The following is a 16,737-nucleotide window of genomic DNA, read 5'->3' on the forward strand; positions in this document are numbered from 1 at the left end:
TTGTCAATGGGTGATGTAGCCTGGCCAGGCCTGACCAAACCTCAGTACCAGTTCATGCTGGTGGGGAATATAACCTAGCCAGCCCAGCCAGCCCAAAGGCCTGGTCCTAATGTGAACTGGCTGGCATTACAGCCTGATCTGGAATGATCCACACTCCATTCTGGCTCTCAGATTCGCCAGCAGTGATATGAACTAGCCCAGTCTGACTCGCTCCAGACCTGAGCCAAAGTATGCCTTTGGGTACCATTCCCTGACCATGGTCTGGGTTGCTCCCTTTCTTGGTTTTTGTGCTCACCTGCAAGGACTGTGTCCCACAAGAGGAGTTCCCAAAGCCCCTGCATCAGAACCTCTCCCAATGCTAGATCTTGCACACACTGTTGGGTCCATGCATCAGCCCTATTTAGTCCACTTCCTGTTCCAGCAGGAACAGTAGCCTTTCCTGACTGGCCCTCACCCATTCCAGTTATTATTGGTGGGTGCTACAGCCCAGTCAAGCCTAGTCCACACCCAGACAGAGCTAACATGTGGCTCTGCAGGGGCAGAGACCTAGCCCAGCCGATCCTATACCCACCCCGGTTCTCACAAGTACCAGTAGGTGCTGGAGTCTAGCCCAGTCTGGCACATCCCAGATCCAGTCCACACCCATGCTGAAGGACACCGCAGCCATGTCCAGACCAGATCACAGCCCCTACTCCGGCCCCCGTGCTCACCAGTAAGAACCACAACCCAGCCAGGGCGTGTCTTTAGCTCCCCAACCTAGCCTGATCCTAGCCACAGATCTCACACATGCCAGTGATTTCTCTGATCCATCTTGACATAGCCTCTCCCCTGTCTTGGCTTTTGCTTTACGATGCCGCAGCCTAGCCTGGCGCAGCTGACCCACAGTCCTAACTCTCACTGGCAGTTGCTGGATCCTGGCCCTGCTCAGCCTGCTCCCATTCCTGGCTCATGCAAACTGGTAGGTGTGACAGGCTTAGCCCAGCATGACTTGCACTCCATCCTGGTTTCTGCACTTGCCAGTGGGCTAATGTTTGCTTGGCCCTGCCCAGTCCACCCCCTTCCAAAACCAACTCACATACTTGCCAATGGATAGATATACCTTACCCAGCCTGCCCAACACCCACACCTGGACCACATGGTCACCAGTGGGAGCTATGACCCACCAGAGGAATTTCCCAAGTTCCTCAATTAATTCCACTTCCAGACCCAGATCTCACACATGCCAGCAGGTGCTAGACCCTTACCTGGCATGACCTGCCTTTGTATGAGCTGGTGGATGTTGTGACCCAACCCACCTCATTCCCTGTCTGGGGGTGCTCATGCAGGTGCTGTAGCCTGAACCTGCCTAGCCTGTTCCCAGTTCCAATACCTGTGAGTGTCAGTGAATTCCATGGTCACACCTAGCTCAGCCCATCACCATCCCAAGTCTTAAGCTAACCAGCGGGACTTGTAATTCCATAGGGTTGGGCCTACGTATCTCCCGCAGAATCTATCCCTGGACCTGGTTCTCTTGCGTGCTGGTTGGTGTCATGTCCCAGCCTACTGTGACCCGTTCGTCCCCTGATCTGACATTCACTGTCAGATACTGGGATCTAGCCCTGCCAGATAGGCCCTCAGCCGTAACTGGTGTGGCCTGGTGTGTGGTGGTTAGCAATGTTCCATGCTAACAAGCTCAGCTCAGGTCTCCCATGTAGGTTGGTGCATTGGTCTAACCCATGAAGTTCTTCCGGTCTCACCCCTCCAAACCACCAGGTCTCAGTGTTCTCACTTATCTGCAAGTACAGCGGCCTTGTCATTGGAAGTCCCTCAGGAGTTACTCCTCACCCACAAGATACTCCCAGGATTGTCTTCCCTACCCCATATCCCCTTGCACCTTTGCCTAATCAATCCACAATTCTTTTTTTTTTAAAGGTTCATTTTATATATTTATTTATTTTTATTGGAAAGGCAGACAAATAGCGAAGATGAGAGACAGAGAGGAAGATCTTCTGTCTGACGGTTCACTCCCCAAGCAGTCGCAACGGCTGGAGCTGAGCCAATCCGAAGCCAGGAGCCAGGAGCTTCTTCCGAGTCTCCCACGTGGGTGCAGTGTCCCAAGGCTTTTGGGTCATCCTCAACTGCTTTCCCAGACCACAGATAGGAAGCTGGATAGGAAGTGGGACTGCCGGGATTAGAACCAGCACCCATATGGGATCCCAGCACATTTAAAGCGATGACTAACTGCTATGCTATCACAACAGGCTCCACTTTATTTTTGATCAGAAAGTCAGATAAAAAGAGAGGAAGAGAGACAGAGAGAAAGATCTTCCATCCACAGATTCATTCCCCACGCGGCCGCAATAACCAGAGCGGAGCTGAGCCGAAGCCAGGAGTCCAAAGGCTCTGGGCTGTCCTCAACTGCTTTCCCAGACCACAAACAGGGAGCTGGATGGGGAGTGGTCTGCCGGGATTAGAACCACTGCCCATATGGAATCCCGGCATGTGCAAGGTAAGGGTTTTTTTGTTGTTGTTGTAGTTGTTAGTAGCCAGTCTTTGTCTTCTTTATTTATTTTATAATCTTACATAGTTGATTAGGGCACAAAGCGTCAAGAACTACAGGAAAGTGGGTATGACTATTGTTTCCACACTAATATAATCATTTTTTTCCCCTGCATATGGGGTCAGGGGAGAAACAAAGGGAGAAGCCCCACCCAGCCTCCTACCCATCCCAGGTCCCTGATGTAGGGCATGCTCCGAGGGTCCTGCTCAACAGGTCTGAATTGCTGCCCATCTCGCTGTTCCAATCACGATGAAATCTATCCAGAACCCATTGGCTGACATAGTCTCTTCATGGTTGGGGTTCTGAGATTAGCAATTCAGTTGAAGAGATCTCCAAAGAAACTTCGTCTGAGGCAAGGCAAGGATTTTAACTGCTAGGTTATTACACCAGGCTCCAATCCACAATTCCTGTGACCAGGAGTTTATGCGTTCTCCAGTCCAGCTTATGGAAGCACAGTGGGTGATGTGCTGGTCCAGTGTGCTGCCGCACACCAGGGTCACAAGCTCCTGGCACATATGCTGGCCTAGAGCCTTACCCCTCCACACACCCAAGATCCAAGCCCATTGAAGTCTCCAGGCCTGGTCCACCAGCACACCAGCAGCAGCGTGCTGACCTGGGGCTCTCCCCTCCCCTCTCCTCACCTCACCCAGGACCAAGCACATGAGGAAATCACCAGGTTCACTCCACCTGCCTGCAGATGAGCTCCCAGGTCCCCACATGCCTACCAGTGCTATACCCTTTATCCTCCTTGGCCCCAAGCCTTCATCCACAGGCTCTCATGAGTTCCCCACCTCTTCCCCTTGGCTGGAGCACACAGCCATCTGAGCATGGCAGTGGGTCACTGCCTCCCCCCTCCCATATTAAAGATTTAATGAGATCCTATTTCTTGAGTAGCACAGCATAATGCTCTATATGGATACAGGAGAGTGTAAAATACAGACAACCCACCAGCAAATGTTAAGGAAGTTAGAGAGAAAAATGTCTTCAAGTTAAACAATGTCATAAAACCATCTATCCTCCTCTTCCATTTATCTATTCCCATTCTCCATTAAACCATCGCTTTCTCTTGTCTTACCGATCATGCTGGACTACAGCTACAGGTGTAATCAGTCGTGTTGCTGTCTTCACCCTAGACCCCTCCACACCTTGGCTGTCAGAGAGCTGCTGTCATTGCACAAGAAGAGAATTTCAAACATGAGACAGAAAGTAGCAGCAAACATGCTAATGAAACTTTAAATAAAATTACTTATTTGAAAGGTGGAATTACAGAAATAGATCTTACAGGCAAGAAACAGAGATCTTTCATCTGTGGGTCCATTCCTCCAAATGGCTGTAACAGCCAGGGCTGGGTTAAGATAAAGCCAGAACATGTAGTTCTCCCTTGTGGTTGCAGGTGCCCAAGCACCTGGGCCATCCTTTTTTGCTTTCGCAGAAACATAAGCAGGGAATTGCATCAGACATGGAGTAGCTGGGACTCTAACTGGTGCCCATTTCTCAGTGTAGGCCGAACTAGGAATCTTTCTTTTAAATATTTATTATTTATTTATTTATATTGGAAAATCAGACATACAGAGAGGACAGAGATCTTCCATCCACTAATTCACTCCCCAAGTGGCTGCAACAGCTGGAGCTGAGCCAATTCAAAGTTAGGAGCCAGGAGCTTCTTCTGGGTCTCCCGTGTGGGTTCAGGGTCCCAAGTCCTTGGACTGTCCTCAACTGCTTTCCCAGGCCACAAGCAGGGAACTGGATGGGAAGTAGAGCAGCTGGTACAGGAACCAGTGTCCCTATGGGATTCCAGTGGATGCAAGGTGAGGACTTAAGCCATGAGGCTACCACACCAGGTCCCAGAACAGAAAAGTTTAACCAAAAGAATATATCTGATGGGCCAGCATGATGCCTTTCTTAACTGGTCTTCTGCTTTCAAGTGCAGGCATCCCATATAGGTTCCAGCTATTGCAGACATTTAGGGAGTGAACCAGCAGATGGGAGATCTTTCTCTCTGCCTCTCCTCTCTCTAAATCTGCCTTTGCAATAAAAATATTTTAAATAAATAAAAATGTCTGTCTATATAGGTGATATATACCTATATATAAATACACCTAACAGATCAGGCAGACAGCTTTATAAAGAACTAAGAGCCAAGCCTGCTTTAGACTGTAGAGTTTTGTTTGAAAGAGAGTGCTACAGAAAGAGAGAAACAGAGACATGAAAGAGAAACAGGACATGACTAGCACAGGGTCCTGGACACACACTACCCTTGGAGCAGGGTGGGATCCATCTTAACATGGTTCTAGAACATGAGCAATCCTTTTGAGCACAAATGCTGGTCCAGCTCCACAGTCTGCCTCTTCATTTCTTAATTCATTCAGGTACTCAAAAATTCCCATTTTGTTTCTATAGCTCCCCTCACATACTTAAGTTAATTCCTACCCTGCTCCTTAACATGTTAGTTTCCTTCCCCTTTTAAAACGTATTTTTATTAATTTAACTAACCTATTTATTTTTTTTTTAAAGATTTATTTTATTTTAATTACAAAGTAAGAGGAAGTGGAACTGCCGGGATTAGAACCAGCGGCCATATGGGATCAAGGCGAGGACCTTAGCCACTAGGCCACGCTGCCGAGCCCCTAACCTATTTATTTTTACTTGAAAGGCAGATTTTACAGGAGAGAAAGACAAGAAATCTGCTTCCCACAGATCCACTCCCCAAATGGCCGCTACGGTCAGGCTGGTCTGATGCCAGCAGCCAGAAGCTCCTTCCAGGTCTCTCACGCGGGTGCAGGGTCCCCAGGACTTGGGTCATTCCTTCTTTCTCAGTCCACAAGCAGGGAACCGGATGGGAAGTGGAGCAGCCGGGACACGAACAGGCGACCACAGGGCTTAGCTTGCTGCGCTACCGCGCCGAGCCTTTCCCTCACTTCTTCCTGTTATTCAACCCAGGATTTCCTTTCCACTCGATCCCAGGACGTGGATTTTCTGTTAAGAATCAGTACGGCCGGACAGACGACATCCACGAAGATGTCTTGCAAACACCGCCACAGCCACGACCTTATTGCGCACGGTAGGGCGACGTGAACACTCGGGGCCACCGCTAAGAGATCTCGCGATGTTTCGGAGCTCCTACTCTCCCCCTTTCGGCGGGAACATTCCGGAAGAGGTCGGACGCTCAGCTTCAGGCTGCTGTCGGAAGTGACGTCAGCTTCCCAGAAGCCGTGGCGAAGGAGAAGCGCGTTCTGGTGTTCCACATGTCGGACGGTGTGGCAGCTGAGGGCTACGCGGTGTGATTCTTGTGGGGAAGACGTGCGCCTTCGCGTTTTGCCCGCCGCGGCCCAGCGGGCTTCTTTGTTCGTCTTTGTTCGTCGATATCGTGGTGTGACGGGCCGTGCGGCCCCCTGAGCCGACTTCACCATGTTGGTGCTGTTTGAGACGTCGGTCGGCTACGCCATCTTTAAGGTAAGGTGGGCGATGAACCGTGGGGGCGGGGGAGGCCCGTTTGGACAGGGAGAGGAGAGGGTGCCCCCAGGGGAGGGTGGAACTGCCTAGGGTCGCACGGGTGCCTGGTGGGTCCCCGGCTCTGCATGTGGACAGGTCAGCGGGCGCCGCTAGGTGAGCACGTGGCCCCGGCGTGTCTGCGTCCCAGGGTTTGTTGGCTCGGTTCACCTGTGAAGACCGATCGAGAACTTCTCAGATGGAGCTGGTAGAGCGTGCCTTCTTCCTAGGGACGCTGGATTAGGCGGGGACCGAGACTGGAAGGAAGGACGTGATTGCGCGAATGTGGCAGGGTCCACTTGCTGAGCCTTGGGGCTGGTGGGGGAAGGAAGCTGGTAGAGGGATTTCGAAGGTGGAACTGAGAAGTACTAAGGTGATGGAGCGAAGGTGTTGTGGGAGATCCCGCGGACGTAGGACTGGGGCTGTGGGAAGCTTGGACGGTAGAATGCAGCATGTACATCAGGCAGTTCGATGTTTCAGATTGGAAATCTAGGGGAGGAATCGGGGCTGGCGGTAACGATTTGAGATTTGGTTGTTTCCTTAGGGGAAGTTTGGAATTAGCTTAAGGATTCAGCCACGCAATGGCCGGACCCCGGGTTCTTCCTGTAGTGCGTTGAGGTATCCGAGATTAGGAGGCAGCCTTGCCTATCTTTCCGGGGCTTGAAACCCGTTATTAACGGTGTTGGCAGCTTTAAGGTACTGTCAGCAGTAGCTCCTTTTAGAACTCTGCAGCTCGTGTATTTCACTTTTTTCCAGTTTTCGGGAATTTTGCCTGATGATGTAGGATTCTGCATATTCTGTGAGCCGGTGTGGTCTGTCAGTATTTTGAGTCGGGATATATCAATGATTTTTTTCATTATAACTTTCATCGTTGTTACTGATCAACACGTTACTGTTCAAAATTAGGAATTGTTTATGTAACATCTGATATTGGATGAGTTGCATTTCAATACCGAAATGTTGATTGATGTATAATTGGAGTTGATGTTAATGCTTGCTGAGTAAATAGACACAGTGTTTTAGGATTAGATGGTAGTGGTTGGGGGATGTTATGAAAAACAACAGTACATTTAGAAACATAAATGTGACAGTGTGTGAGTTAAAGCAGATGGAAGTGAACCTATTGTACAAGATGATTAGCTTCCCTTCTCATAGTTTGAAATGCACATATCATATTATATTGGTAGCATGAAAAACATTGTTTGAGAGTGCTTTTTTTCACCTCTAATTAGGATCCAGTATACCTACATGGTTATAATGATTCAAAAAATGAGACTAAAATTTTATTGTTCACTGGCAGGATTGTATGTTACAATGGGAAAACAATAGGTGAAGGAACTGTCAGTTACTTTTCATCACATTTCATAAACTTAGCCTGTGTCATGTTATGACACATAGTCTAAGATCAAGACAGCCTTCATTGTTCATGCCAGACTTCCAACTGTAGTTTGGCAGCACTAGCCACATACAGTTATTTGCCCTGCAAATGTGGCTGGTATGGCTGTGGAAACCAGTTTTTTTGTTTGTTTGTTTTTAAAGATTGATTCATGTGACTATTTGAAAGGCAGTAAGAAAGACGGATTTTCAATACACTAGTTAATTCCCCAAATGGCTGTAATGGCCAGAGCTGCACCAATCCGAAGCCAGTAGCCTGGAGCCTTTTCCAAGTCTCCCACAGGGGGGCAGGGTCCCAAGGCCCTGGGCTGTCCTCAACTGCTTTCCCAGGCCACAAGCAGGGAGCTGGATGGGAAGCGGGGATGCCAGGATTAGAACCGGCGCCTATAAGGGATCCTGGCATGTGCGGCTGCGAGGCCACCATGCCAGATCCAGATTTCAACTCATTTAAATCTTACTGTGCAGAGTGGCTGTGTAATAACGTTGTTCCTTTTTCTCACAGTTTGGAATAATTGAATTGATGTGTATGTCAAATATTCATATTTAACTTGATTATTGAGCAGGATATTACATGCTGTGTAACTCACCTCATGTTTTAGCAAGATTTGTACAATTTTGCAGTCAGTTTTACGATCCAGTTTTTTTTTTTTTTTAATTGGAAAGCCAGATTTAGAGAGGTAGGTAGGTAGGTAGGTATTCCGCCCACAGGTTCACTCCTGAAATGGCCACAAGGGCTGGAGGTGGGCTGGTTTGACACTGGGAGGTTTTTCTAGGTCTCCCATATGGGTGCAGGAACTTGAGCCGTCCTCTGCTTTCCCAGGCCATCAGAGAGAGCTGGATCAGAGATGGAACAGTTGAGACACACCTGCAGCTATAAGGGGTGCTGATGCCAGAACTGCAGGCAGAGGCTTAGTGCGATACCTCAGCTTTTTCTATAATTTTGTTCTAGAAGTTTCATGTTAGTGGTATTTTAGTTTTTTGTAGTAAATTTTTTTTTTCCACTTAATGCTTTTGAAGTTAATCTCTTACAGGGTTGGGTTTTTTTTTTTTGGCAGTTCACGTTTTAAACTGTTCATTTATTCATGCTCAGATAAGTTTCAGAAAACATTACTTGTCCCTTCTGTCTGAAGTAAAATTTCAACATTAACAGTTTGAATAAAACAAAATCCTAGGTAACCCATTAAAATGAGATTAGGCAGATGTTTTTTGGTATGTGGTAGGTTGGGGCTCTTTTTGCTACAGATTGGAGGGTTTGTTTCTCACTGTAGCCAACCCCTGTGTGCTGCTCACTCCTATTCCGATCTACTTCAGTGTTAGAACTCTCCTATCCCACACTGCATGCTTGTGAAGCAAATTACAGCATTTAATCCTATCTGTATAATATTAAGTATGTGTGAAATACAGACATGATTTGAAACCAGCCAGTAATATAAAAGCTGTGTTCAGTGTGGTGGCCTAGTCCCTGAATCCTTCCTTGAAACCACCAGGATCCCATATGGGTGCTGATTTGTATCCCGGCTACTCCACTTCTCATCCAGCTCCCTGCTTGTGACCTGTGAAGGCAGTAGAGGGCGGCCCAAAGCCTTGGAACCCTGCACCCAGATGGGTAACCCCAAGGAAGCTCCTGGCTCCGGGCTTGAGTTAGTTCAGCTCTGGCCTTTGTGGCCACTTGGGGAGTGAATGGAAGATATTTGGCCAGTGGATGGAAGATCTTTCTGTCTCTCCTTCTCACTGTAAATCTGCCTTTGCAACTAAAAATAAATGAATGATTTTTTTTTTTTTTTTTAAGGAAGACATTGGGGCCTGGTACAGCTAAAGTCCTCGCCTTACACATACCAGGTGTGTCCTGGCAGCCTCACTTCCCATCCAGCTCCCTGCTTGTGGCCTTGGAACCCTGCCCCCGTGTGGGAGACCTGGAGGAGGTTCCTGGCTCCTGGCTTTGGATCGGCGCAGCACAGGCCGTTGCTGTCACTGGGGGAGTGAATCATTGGACTGAAGATCTTCCTCTCTGCCTCTCCTCTCTGTGTCTGACTTTGCAATAAAAATAAATAAATCTTTAAAAAAAATTTACAGATAGAGAGGGAGATCTTTTTTTTTTTTTTTTTTTTTTTTAAAGATTTATTTTATTTTTATTACAAAGTCAGATATACTGAGAGGAGGAGAGACAGAGAGGAAGTGAAGCTGCCGGGATTAGAACCAGCGGCCATATGGGATCAAGGCGAGGACCTTAGCCACTAGGCCACGCTGCCAAGCCCGAGAGGGAGATCTTTACCTGCTAGTCACTCTCCAAATGGCCACAATGTCCAGAGCTAGACCAGGTCAAAGACAGGAGCTAGGAGCTTCTTCCAGGTCTTCCACATGAATACAGGCACCCCAGCACTTGGGCCATTTGCTGTTTCCTGGCTATTAGCTGGAACAACAGTGGAGCAGTTGCCACATAAGCAGTGTGATATGGTGTGCCACAACACTTGCCCCTTAAAGTTATAAAATTCAGAATTACGTTTTGTACATAAATGCTTCCAAGGTTCCTGTCAGAAAATCTGTAAATAAAAATGTTAGTGGTCCGGGTGCGCCACCTCTCATCCAGCTCTCTGATAATGCGCCCTGAAAAGTGGCAGAAGATAGAGTGCTTGGGATCTTGAGTTCCAGCTCTTGGCTTCCGGCCCTAGTTTTTGAGATCATTTTGGTAGACATCTCTGCTCTTTCTCTATTTGCCTCTTCCTCTCCTTTACTATGCCTTTCAAATAAAAAGCTGAGTATTAGAAAAATCTATAGATAACTGTAAAACAGAAGGTGTGGTGGTATCTCGTTTTGTTGTGACTGCCTCTGACATTAATGTTCTTTCCAAAATATTGCAGCTTGGTTTTGTTTTGTTTGTCATAAGGAAGGTTTAAAAGACCTTCAGATGGGCTGAAACACCGTGATTTTCTGGCATTTCCTTTGCTATTTTAACTTTAGTTTCAGAAGGTTAATAATTACAAATATATCATTAGATTCTAAAACTTCATCGCTGTTATTAGCTTATATATTTTGATGCCCTGTACAATGCTTAACAGTTGTTTATTCCATTCTTTTTTTTATTTCTTTGTTGAAGATTTATTCATTTTTATTGGAAAGTCAGATATACAGAGAGGAGGAGAGAGAGATCTTCCATCTGATGATTCACTCTCCAAGCAGCCTCAATAGCCGGTGCTGCATGGATCAGAAGCCAGGAGCTTCTTCTAGATCTACCATAGGGGTGCAGGGTCCCAAGGCTTTGGGCCGTCCTCAACTGCTTTCCCAGGCCACAAGCAGGGAGCTGGATGGGAAGCAGGGCCACTGAGATTAGAATGGTCACCCATTCTAATGTGTGTAAAGTGAGGACATTAGCAGCTAGGCTACTGTGCTGGGCACGTTTGGTTTTTTTGATAAGCTTTTCTAGTTGTGTAAATATATGGGATCAGATTTAGACAAAACACATTCTTTACTCATTTGGTAAACTAAAGGTTTTCTACACCTTGCAATATAGAATTCCTATCATTGCAAAAGAATGTATTAGACTACAAGGAGATAATAAATATTTTTATGTGTTCTATGATATAAGGGTGTTTATCTACAAGGTGTTGTTTTTAATTAATTGTTTGATTTTTGAGATAAGCTTAGTGCTTGTGCATGCTTCGTGTCATTAAATTTTATGTGCCAGTTCAGCCTGCCGTCAGTTTTAAGGCATGGGGGTGTGCAGTGCCTCAACTGTCTAATCCTCTTCCTGTAAGTGCCAACTTCCCACATGGGCTCTGGTTTGTGTCCTGGCTGTGCCGCTTCCCATCCAGCTCCCTGTGTGTAGCCCGGAAAAGCAATAGTGGATGGCCCAAAGCATTGGGCCGCTGCCACCTGTGTAGAAGACCCAGAAGAAGCTCCTGGCTCCTGGCTTCAGACTGGCTCAGCTGTGGTCATTGTGGCCATTTGGGCAGTGAACCTGAGGACAGAAGATCTGTATCTGCTCTCTGTAAATCTGTCTTTCAAATGAAAATAAATGTTTTAAAACAAGACATTTGAGATTCAGATGTGGTAAATATATAGGGTGGGTGCATTTTAGGATTGGTTGCATTTTGGACATTTGACTAATCTCAGGTGGGTTGATAAGGGTGTAGAGAACAATGAGAATTCAAAAAAAAATTTTTTTAATTTATCTTTATTGGAAAGTCATATTTACAGAGAAAGAGAGGCAAAGATCTTCCATCTGTGGTTCACTCCCTGAGTGGCCAGAGCTGAGCCCATCCATTGTGGTTTTTTGGAGAGTGAGTCAGTCAGGTGTACACATACTCACTCTTTTTTTTAAAAAAGATTAATTTATTTTTATTACAAAGTCAGATATACAGAGGAGGAGAGACAGAGGAAGATCTTCCGTTCGATGATTCACTCCCCAAGTGAGCCGCAACGGGCCGGTACTGCGCCGATCCGAAGCCGGGAACCTGGAACCTCTTCGGGTCTCCCACACGGGTGCAGGGTCCCAATACATTGGGCCGTCCTCAACTGCCTTCCCAGGACACAAGCAGAGAGCTGGATGGGAAGTGGAGCTGCCCGGATTAGAACCGGCGCCCATATGGGATCCTGGCGCATTCAAGGCGAGGACTTTAGCCGCTGGGCCACGCTGCCGGGCCCCACACACTCACTCTTTACCTTTCAAATAAATGTACAGTCTTTTATTTTTTGGAAAAAGTAGTTGATAGTATCTGTCAACACAAATTATGCAAATCCTAGAGTATTAATTCTACTTCCAGTAACTTTTTCTACAGAAATAATATATATGCATATACGAAGTATTTTCTGAAACATTAAAAAAATAGAAATATTTTAAATATTGGTAATGACTATTCTACATTACAATTCTAGGTGGTTAAGCCCTCTAAAATACACTTCTGATAAATGCGATTTGCATCAAATGTTACTACAGACATCCCAAGAGTCTTGAAAGATCTATACCTACAGGTTAATGACAAGGAATGATTGATTAGCTATCCCCTCTTTTTTAAAAAATAAATTTATTTATTTTTATTGGAAAGGTGGACATACAGAGAGAAGCAGAGACAGAGAGAGGAAGATCTTCCATCTGATGGTTCACTCTCCAAGTGGCCGCAACGGCCAGAACTCAGCCAATCCGAAGCCAGGAGCCAGGGGCTCTTCCAGGTCTCCCACGCGGGTGCAGGCTCCCAAAGCTTTGGGCCGTCATCAACTGCTTTCCCAGGCCATCAGCAGGGAGCTGGATGGGAAGTGGAGCTGCCGGGATTAGAACCGGCGCCCATATGGGATCCTGGCACGTTCAAGGCGAGGACCTTAACCACTACGCTATTTCGCCGGGCCCTATCCCCTTTTTCTCAAGGATAGAGTTGGAGAGGAGGGACGAGGGAGGTTTATCATCGCCTGGTTCACTCGCCAAGCAGCTGCAGTGGCTGGGTTTGGGTCAGATGTAGGGCCTGACCTTTACAATGCAAGCACCACCCTGTTATCTTTTGTATCTTAGAATTGATGGTATAGATAGATGAAAAAACTAGCTTTCTGTTTCAGTGAGAAAAATAGCTTACCACTCCATTTTGCCTGTATGGTTGTACTTGAGGAGTTAAGTGACTTTGTTGTTTAAATCACACTCTATCTTTTTTTACCACAGGTTCTAAATGAGAAGAAACTTCAGGAGGTTGACAGTTTGTGGAAAGAATTTGAAACTCCAGAAAAAGCAAATAAAATGTACGTAATCTTGAAAATAATAATTTAGTAAAAGGTTATTTGTCTTGCATTTTTTTTTACTGTTTCAAGGAAAATACTGTTATAATTATAGATATTTCATGTGTGACATAGAGTATTTCTAATAATTTTGTTAGTTGCATGCAGGATTGAACAGCACCCCAGCATTCCTATTTTATAGGAGATTTGCAAGCACAGATTAGGAGTTAAGTATAACTTCTCCTTGAAAGGTAGTTAATTATCCAAAGCATGGGATGGTTTGTGCTCTCTGCTATTCTGTGTTATAAGAGAACTAGCAGGATGTGGGAGTTTGTCTTTGACATTAGATGCGGTGTAACTTTGATGCCCAGGCTATGCCTTGAGTGGTGGGAGATAGCTGACTTAGCTGAACAGTTGAATTAGCTCATTTGGTGAATGTGGTCTGTCCGTGAGGCCCTGGCTGATCTCCTTGATGCTTGTTGTTTGGGAGAGATCCATATCTAATTATGTTCATGGATGCCAGGGAGTGTTTGATAATTAACCTGATAACACTAAAGTAGAAGGATTCTTAATCTCGTGGGGAGTGTTAAACCCAAAGAAATGGCAAACAAAGCCAACTATAGAAACAAAAACATGGAATTGTAGCATTTGCACAGTTAAATGCTCTACAAGAGCCTAAATACATCAGCGGTGATGTTGCTGATACAAGTAGGGAGTTGAACGAACTTTCAACCCATTGTCAAAAGGTGGAAACGGGGCCCGGTGGCGTGGCCTAGCGGCTAAATTCCTCACCTTGAAAGCCCCGGGATCCCATATGGACGCCGGTTCTAATCCCGGCAGCTCCACTTCCCATCCAGCTCTCTGCTTGTGGCCTGGGAAAGCAGTCGAGGACGGCCCAAAGCATTGGGACCCTGCACCCGCGTGGGAGACCCGGAAGAGGTTCCTGGTTCCCGGCTTCGGATCGGCGCACATCGGCCTGTTGCGCCTCACTTGGGAAGTGAATCATCGGACGGAAGATCTTCCTCTCTGTCTCTCCTCTCTCTGTGTATATCTGGCTGTAATAAAATGAATAAATCTTTTTAAAAAAGGTGGAAATGATGGACTCACTATTTTTCCCAAAACTGTATTTATAAGTGTGTTACTTAAGGAACCACCCCTGTTCTTCCATACTACTTAAGAAAACTTTGTTATTTTTTAAGAAGCTTTATTGCAAAGCCAGATTTACAGAGTAAAGGAGAGGCAAAGAGAAAGAATCTGCTGGTTCACTACCAAAGTAGCTGCAACGGCCAGAGTTGAGCCAATCCAAAGCCAGGAGCAAGGAGTTTCTTCCAAGTCTCCCTCCTGTGTGCAAGGGTCCCAAGGTTTAGTCCGTCCTACTCTGCTTTCCCAGGCCACAGCAGTGAACTGGATGGGAAATGGAGCAGCCAGAATACAAATTGGTGCTCATATGGGAAGCTGGAAATGCAAAGGACTGTAGTCACTGAGCTACTGCGCTGGGCTCAAGGAAACCGTGTTAAAAAATAACACAATACTTAGCAAATAAAAGACTAGTTTTTCTTTTATTATGATTGTTTAAAAGGCTGAGTTAGATATTCTGTTGTCTGATTTCCTTCCCACATGACTGCAATGGCTGGGACTGACCAAGTCAAAGCCAGGAGCCTGGAGTTCTGTCCAGTCTTCCATGTAGGTGGCAGGTGCCCAGGAATACAGACCGTCTCCCACTGGCCAAGTTCTTTTTTTGAAAGAGTTACGTGCTTTGTTGGGTTAATTTGATTCATTGTTGTCGATGATGTATTGTTGGAACTGAATCCAGGTGATCTGACTCAAGCAAATTCGTCACTACCACTGAGACAGCAATGAATTAACTGGGAAATGTTGCCATGAACTTAACATTTCAGGAATAAAAGGGGTTAACAGGATCTGATCTTTCTCTCTCTCTCTCTCTCTCTCTCTCTCTGTATATGTATGTATATATATCCCCCCCACACACTTGGGTGAATTTTATGCTGTATGTTAAAACTCCTCTGTGTGTTTCTTACTTTTGACCTAAGTTACTTGCAAACTTGTTCAGACATTACTGGCCTAACATTTGAAAAACTTGGTCATGTTATGAAAAAATTGTAACCTTGCCCTGACAACCAAAGATAGACAGGTTTCTTTAATGGTATGTGCTTTGAAAAACATTCAACACTGCTTTTCCAGCTAGGTAGCTTTTGCAGAAATCAATGTATGCCCATAACTTGGTTCTTTCTCTTTTTAATTTTAGAGTAAAGCTAAAACATTTTGAGAAATTTCAGGATACAGCAGAAGCCTTAGCAGGTAAAATTAAAGATTAGAGCTTTTTGCTTTGTTTTGCTTTTGAAAATCGGTGATTGGAATGCTTGTTGAACGGTGTTTGATTCAGTTACCTTAGTTAATCTTACTCAATGTTGTCAATGATGCATTCTCAATGGAACTGAATTTAAGTGATCTGACTCAAATTCGTCACTACCACTGAGACAACATTGAGTTAGCTTTTTTCACCATAGGGCTGTTTTCCCTCATGTGATGAGAGGTGAGCAGTGGTTAATTTGATCTCCCTGTGGAAACCAATAGGATAATGCTGAAGCAAAATTCAGTAAAAGCTCTTCTACAAGGGACCAAGGTAATGTGGGCAAGTACACGGCTCTCTTGTCATTGGAGTCCAGGAGGATAGTTGAGAAACGCTATAGTCACAATTGAAAAACGTTAGCTGAGAAAAATCAATAATAAAAAGGAAACTAAAAGAAGTGCTTTTAGTTGATTGTCTGGATGCTATTTTAATACAAAGCTGCTGAAAAGCTCAAGAATTTTGTTGATCTGAAAGGATGTGATTGTTTATCCTTCAGCTAGATTTATAATTGATTACAGTAGACCAAGTGTGGGATAAAATAGCAAGGACAGATATAAAATCCAAATTATCACCTTCTTGGTTTCTTAAATTCTGCATCACAGACCAGTTAGTTGGTAGTGTAACTTGAAAATAAAAAACTATGAGGAAGACTTATTTTAAACTAGCCAAGATTTTGACAAATGCAAGTAATTGTGTCCATCCATGGGGAGGGATTATAGTTTCTGGTGTGAAGACTGGAAATCCAGCTAAATATTCTGGAACACTAATGCGCCTTAGCAGAGGGATCGGCTGAACGTAGACCCAATTATGGGGCCTGTTTCTTCTTTACAAATTATTATCTGGGGCTCCTTCACCAATACATCAGCAGTTACAGCCACATAGGAGCAATAAGTATGGGTGAAATCACAAGCATGATTGTGTAAGCCATGTTTTAACTGTAGGGGGTGCTGTCTACATGAAATACATTAAGAACAACTGGAATTTTGAAGAGCTGTAGCACTGATAATTGGGCTGTTGTAAATTCCTTTTTCTTCTGTTTGGGACATTTCTTTCTTCTCAAAGATATAATTTACGGGTCCAGCACAATAGCCTAGTGGGGAAAGTCCTTGCTTTGCATGTGTCAAGATCCTATATGGGCACCAGTTCTAATCCCGGCAGCCCCACTTCCGATCCAGCTCCCTGCTTGTGGCCTGGGAAAGCAGTTGAGGACGGCCCAAACCCTTGGGAACCTGCACCCACGTGGGAG

The 16,737-nt window shown here is 45.5% G+C and overlaps 1 protein-coding gene and 2 non-coding genes across 3 annotated transcripts in view; all 3 read left to right on the plus strand.

Moving 5' to 3' along the window:
- The first annotated feature begins 5,882 nt into the window (after nt 1–5,882).
- NOP58 (NOP58 ribonucleoprotein) overlaps nt 5,883–16,737 on the plus strand; it is a 32,917-nt gene continuing 22,062 nt past the window's right edge. Inside the window, exons 1-3 of the mRNA XM_058664866.1 lie at nt 5,883–5,992; nt 13,068–13,144; nt 15,387–15,439. Coding sequence (XP_058520849.1) covers nt 5,948–5,992; nt 13,068–13,144; nt 15,387–15,439 — 175 coding nt within the window. The 5' untranslated portion in view covers nt 5,883–5,947. The remainder of the gene's footprint in view (nt 5,993–13,067; nt 13,145–15,386; nt 15,440–16,737) is intronic.
- LOC118757966 (small nucleolar RNA SNORD70) lies at nt 14,894–14,981 on the plus strand. The gene has a single exon (XR_004995467.2). It is a non-coding gene; the product is annotated as a small nucleolar RNA SNORD70 (small nucleolar RNA).
- On the plus strand, nt 15,543–15,629 carry LOC118757965 (small nucleolar RNA SNORD70). Its single transcript, XR_004995466.2, has one exon. It is a non-coding gene; the product is annotated as a small nucleolar RNA SNORD70 (small nucleolar RNA).

Source organism: Ochotona princeps, chromosome 5, assembly GCF_030435755.1.
Source record: "Ochotona princeps isolate mOchPri1 chromosome 5, mOchPri1.hap1, whole genome shotgun sequence".
Classification (NCBI taxonomy): domain Eukaryota; kingdom Metazoa; phylum Chordata; class Mammalia; order Lagomorpha; family Ochotonidae; genus Ochotona; species Ochotona princeps.